Source organism: Fragaria vesca, linkage group LG6, assembly GCF_000184155.1.
Source record: "Fragaria vesca subsp. vesca linkage group LG6, FraVesHawaii_1.0, whole genome shotgun sequence".
Lineage (NCBI taxonomy): Eukaryota > Viridiplantae > Streptophyta > Magnoliopsida > Rosales > Rosaceae > Fragaria > Fragaria vesca.
The window spans coordinates 2,455,172-2,461,263 of record NC_020496.1 but is presented as its reverse complement, the minus strand read 5'-3'; the positions used below and the strand labels follow the sequence as shown (position 1 = coordinate 2,461,263).

Sequence of the window (6,092 nt, the reverse complement as noted above, 5' to 3'; positions counted from 1 at the left end):
GGGGGGTCGTTCTTCTCCTCCAGTTTTGTTTGGGGCGGTGGGGGAAGTGGGGAGATGAGGGAGAAGAAGTGGGAGAGAGAGTGAGAGGCCGGAGACGATGGAGGAGCTGAAGCCGGTCATCTCAGCAACTTAACAGTCTTCTTTAACGGTCAATTGACGACAAGGGCAGATCAGTCGTGAATTCAAAGTATAGGGGTATACCAGTTTAAAAAAAAAGTGAGGGACAAAACTGATTTTAAGTATAAACTATAGGGTGTCACAAGCATTTACTCCTATTGTTAATTATCAACGCAAAGACGTCGGCGACCTTCGACTTATTTGATCAACTGTTTGAAAGACAGCTTGTTGACCACCACCATTAGATACCAAATTAAGCCCGAAGCTAGCTGTAATCAGAAGTTATATGGAACTCCTTGGACATGATAGTAAAAAGAGTTGTTAGATCTTGAAACTCCATCACCATGTTCACCATTGCAAGTTTGCAACCATATTCAAACCAATATAAATACTCACTTGGTCCTTGGTCTTGTTATAATTTATAATTTTTTTTATTAGAGATTTGACCGGATGTAATGGGCCAGATCCTCTCCTCATAAAAATTCACTTCATATTGTCTCATGAAATTATCTGGGTTATCCAATCTTCATGTACGACCATGATTTTTCTTACACGTTTGTAATAATGTAAGCTTGGATGACCAGATATCATGAAAGCAATATGAGGTGAAAATCCATAAGTAGAGCATCCATCCAACGTAATAAAACTCACCTGCTTCAGAAATGACCATTTTCTTGTACAGATACTCTCAAAAATAGACATTTTCTTGAAAACAAGAACATGCCCCAATCAAAGCTTGCCTTACACACAAACACACACTTCTTCCATGATTTGAGTAGGGGGAGTGAAGTTGGCCCTTCAATGGTAGGTAGGTAATAAACAAATTTAACCATATCCTCCATTGATGGAAAGTTTTAGCTTGACAAAATCATAAAAAACAGAAACTTGACAAAAATGCTCCAAGTTTGATAACACCCAAAGCTATGGTCATTTTAGGAAACGCGCCAAAGTAAAACCAACAGAGACGACTACTATTTCATCCTCTCTTCTCCACCAACTCACTTGAAAAAAAAAGCAAAAAAGTCCTTTGCCTTGTTTGGACCCTCACTCACCAATTAAACACAAATTGGGGAAAATCTTAGGGTTTTTCCTCAATGTGATCCCACTTTCCCCAAATCAAAAACCCCCAAATTTTCGAGCTTTTCTTTCTCTCTGGGTTTTGTTTGGAATTCAGTAATGGCGGATGACTCCGACGCTTCTCCGCTCATCGCTCCGACCCCGATCACCGAGCCCAGTGAGATCGACCTCGAAGCCGGCCCCGGCGAGCAAATCCAGTGCCGAATTTGCCTCGAAAGTGATGGTATTTCTCTTCTGGTTTTGGTTTTGGTTAATTCTCACAATTGGGTTTTCTTTGATGAATATGAAAGTGGAAGCCTTTAGTGTTTAGTTTGGATGATTTTTCGGAAAGTTTGAATCTTTAGCAGTGTCAATTATTCCCAATTTGTATATATTGATGATGGTAAATTTGGGTTTGATAGTTAAACTTACGACTAATTTTGGTGTAGAATTGTGAAAATTGTGCTCTTTTTCTTGGTCTGTGTTAAATGGTTAAAGTTGAGTGAAGTAATGTGGGCTTATCAGTGGGTTTTGCATTCTCTTTTGCACTCAGGTAGGGATTTTATTGCTCCTTGCAAATGCAAAGGGACTTCGAAGTATGTTCACAGGGAATGTTTGGATCATTGGAGAGCTGTAAAGGTACGGGTGTACCCGATGGTTTTGCTTATACTGTTCTTTTAAAATGAATTCCATGTTGAGATTTTCTATCGTGTTCAACCACACCAGTGTTTAATGCACTGAGAGTCGTAGGATGAGGGATTGACCGAAGACCAAGACAGGGCATTAAACAGTGGTGTGGTTTAACATGAATTTGTGTGCAAGCTTAGTGGTCTTTTTGGATAGAAGTAAGCTTAGTGTTTCAAGTCAGCTATATTGTGTATGATTAGTTGTGGCTACATTTTACGGTGTATGACGGATAGCTAGTTCAGTAAAAGTTACCAAGTCATGATACAAGCATTTGAATACAGAAATGCTCTGTTTATGCTTGAATTTTAGTACCGGTGTCATTCATTACTAAATATTCTGTGGTTTGTGTGTGCATGTCTCCTATTATTTTTTTTTAAAAAAGAAACAATATTATAAAGGAAGGAGTTTGCAAATTAAATTCTGGGATAGTGTGGTCTATGCAAATTAAATGAAGCTTGTTTAAATAAAGTGGTTTCAATACTCTTATCTCCAACATAATGTGTTAAAATCTATCTTCCCCCGTTCTGTGATTTTTGGAGAATGTATCTCACGACTCTTGAATGTGTCAGAACACAAACAAGCTAAAGTTTATGCTTATTATGCGACTTCTTCACTGAGTTTAATACTTTTAGTATATTGCAGTAACGTTATCTTTGGAGAACTTGGAGGTGAGCTATTATTGGTCTTTGCATAAGAAGTTGGATGTAGACGATTAAATGTTCAAAACACACGTGTGCATCTGTATATATTATGTATATCTGTGTGTGTGTCTATATATATATATATATTCAAGTTCTGGCTTTTTTGTTTGTTAGTCATATCTGAGTCTTATTTTATTCCTAATTCTATTTTCAGGAAGGTTTTGCATTTGCTCATTGCACAACCTGCAAGGCTCCTTACCATTTGAGAGTTCATCAAGCTGCCGATAGGAAATGGCGAACCTTGAAATTTCGGTTCTTCGTGACCAGAGACATTATATTCATATTTCTCGCTGTCCAGCTTGTAGGTCATTGTTTATTTACATTGAGTTCCTCTGTTCTCTTTGAGATCTTGAACGAGTCATGCATTTATATTAACATTTTTGTTTCTCTGTGCAGGTGATTGCTTCATTGGCATATTTGGTGTTTCTAATAGATGGTTTCCAGCAATTTTGGCTTCGTCTTGCATGGGGTTTTGATACGGGACCAAGTTTTTACTATATATGTGGTAAAGTCTCAACTTTTAAGTGCTTTTATATGTGGTGGTAATAATAAGTAGTGTTAAACAGGAATACAAGTGCTAGACAATCTGCAAGGATGAACTTTGTCGGTGTTGGTTATTTTTTATTTTGTTCTGGTATTATATCTGATTCATACCTTGGGTCATTCACATCAGTACATATGTGCCTGGTGCCTTGGCCTGAATAAACTCTGTCTGTTAACTGAATTGTACTTTATATTTGCTCTGCCATTTTCCCTGTGATTGTGAGTCTGTGGTCAAGGTTCAGATAGATACTAAGGTTAGATACTAAGAGTAATTATGTTAAGTAGTCGTAGGAAGAATACATTTATAAGATTATGTTATATACGTACATTTGAATTGTCCTTGTAGATCAGGTTCTTTGTGGTGTTGTTGGGGTAGATTTCTTGTCCGCAATGATTGTAGTGGTCATTGGGTGAAATTTAATGAAGGTGCAGTTTATTTTACAACAGAAGAAAAATATATGCATTGTACGTTAAGCAATTCTGGTTCATTAATGTCTTTAGTGTAGGAAAATTAAATTGAATTACATAGTGAAAACTAAAGAATATCCCTATAGGAAAGATATATTAACTTGCTAGTGGACACAAACATTGGCAGGAATGGAAGTAGAAAAGGAAAAGATAAAAATTAAGTGAGTGAGCAAGCTAAAAACAAAAGAGGAAGGATATGAATAACAAAGATGTAGGTCTGCATATGTGCAGACATATATTGCTTCATTGACTTATTCAAGAGTCAACAAACTATATGTAAATTGTCGCGGTGATAGCGTGGTTGGTGCTTTCTGATGACAATGAGGCCCACAGTAAAGCCCCTAAGAGAGTTAAGAAGAGAGCATACAGAGCCTGATACTTTGATCTGGTGAGATCACAGGAACCCTAGTTGGGATTTACTTAATCAACAACCCCCAAAAAATCAATAAATGGGGGATGAGATTTATAAAGTCTTTGAGAAATTAAAGGAGTTTTATAAGTCTGGAGAGGTTTCAAGAGTGTTGATTAATGTTATATTTTATTAGGAATGAAAGACTCGTTCTCCGAGATCCAAACAGTGAGAGGCAAGTGGGGTATTCTTATGTATTTCAGAACTTCCAATTCATGTAAGTGATTCACAATCATTAGGGTGTGAGACCTTGTACTTAACTTTCTAGATCCAACCAACATTTTCCAGGAAAATAATTTTGCCTTAATTTTCTGTGTGGTGATCTTTCTCTCTATTGTGTTATTCGTCACTGGGATCACTATTTCGCTATCCCTCCATCTCTATATCGACCTTTCTGTAGGGTTCTAACCTGTTAGCTATGGTGTTTTCAATTTTATAAGTGATAACATATTATTCTTCATGGCCAATTATGCTTTAGCAGCCCAATTTAGACAACCTATCACCAGTAGTCTCTCTTTGCGTCTTGACGCAAGAGTTTTGAATGATATGACTGGAAAAGGAGCTGTTGAGATCCCTAGAATTGTTTTTTCCAGTCTGGGCCTAAAGTAGTAATTAAGGCCCCTTATTAAATATCTAAGAAAGTTACATGATAGTATTGTCCAATTTGCAACTGTCTGAATCTTTTCTTTCTCCTTTTGATTAGTAAATAGAGATGGAAGAACTGGATATGGTTTTGATTAAACGTCATAGCTGGATTCATTGAAACTTCTGTTACATGGATGGAAGGAAGGGCTGCTATTGAAAGAATTAACATTTAAGTGTGGTTAGCTGATAGAGATATTGATGAAAGTGATGGTCATTTTATGGTCAGCTGTTTACAATATAACTTCTGTTTGTATAATCTTAATTGGACTTTCTGTTTATATAGTGTTAATTGGTCTGCAAAGAAGAAAATAATTGACGAAGATGCTAATGGGGCCAATAGATTTATTCATATGACTTGATTGGATTTTTGAAGGAAGACTATACTTTGCACATCGTGCAGTTAGATGTCACATTAGGATTTTATTATGAGTATCTTTTACACCCTTGCTAGTTATGTCTAAACTCAGAGTTGTTTGGCTGAAGTGCTATTGCTATCTTTGAACACATTCAATACGTGTCATATGTGGTTTCTCGGGAGTTCTTTTAATTACTTATGGTTCTGAAACAGAAGAAAAAAAGAAAGAAAGATAAAAGATATGTGATAATTCATGTTTCTTTTGCCTGCAAAGAAATCTTGGCTGCTAATGTCTGGGGATTTCTACTTCCAGCATGAGAGTTTCAGTATTTGATATATTTCATGCACATAGCAATCGTCTTTACTCTTTTGTTTTCTGGGTTGATACCTGTTTGTGTATTTGGCCTTGCTAACTCACACAATCATGTTAATGAATACAGGAGCTTTGCTGTTCTTCGCGTTGCTTGGATTATCTGGGTGCTTCATTACTTGTTATGACCGAAGAGTGCGCAACGATTTGGCTCAGCCTTGTCGAGAGTTATGTCTTTGTTGCTGTCAGCCTGGGTATAAGTTAAATTTGATAATATATGCCCTAGTTGATACTAATGATTTGGTTTACTGGCTGTTGAGAAAATCATCATTATCCTCGTTTTTCTACCTCTAAAATGATTAAATATATTATATACATGTGTGTGCACGAAGTTTGGAATTGAAATATAGAACCACCTATATCTTTCACGGGCCAACACGTAGGATCTCATTTGTACCTGATGAATGCTTTATTTGCAATTTTATTTAGTGATTCCTACTGTTATATTTTTGATGTCATCATATGAGCTTTCTGCAAGAATTCAAACATTTTTGTGATCATCTTAGAATTTGGTTTAGTAGTTCTTTTTGGTTGACTGGATGAAAAGTCGGCCATTGTTATCTCTCACAATCTAGAGACTTATTCAGCAGGATAGGAAATAGCTTATTTTAGACATGATGGCTTAAGTCTTAACTAGAAACTCCCACACATGCTCTGCATATGATGTGAACATTATATGCTCTGCATATGCTCTGCATATGAAGAATACTTACAAACCCAACCCAACCCCAACCCCCCCCC

General features: G+C 36.7%; 1 protein-coding gene across 1 annotated transcript in view; it reads left to right on the top strand.

Moving 5' to 3' along the window:
- The first annotated feature begins 1,167 nt into the window (after window positions 1–1,167).
- The window catches only part of LOC101303916, a 6,718-nt gene continuing 1,793 nt past the window's right edge, over window positions 1,168–6,092 (top strand). The window contains exons 1-5 of the mRNA XM_004302160.1: window positions 1,168–1,417; window positions 1,727–1,812; window positions 2,716–2,862; window positions 2,958–3,066; window positions 5,422–5,545. Coding sequence (XP_004302208.1) covers window positions 1,294–1,417; window positions 1,727–1,812; window positions 2,716–2,862; window positions 2,958–3,066; window positions 5,422–5,545 — 590 coding nt within the window. The 5' untranslated portion in view covers window positions 1,168–1,293. The remainder of the gene's footprint in view (window positions 1,418–1,726; window positions 1,813–2,715; window positions 2,863–2,957; window positions 3,067–5,421; window positions 5,546–6,092) is intronic.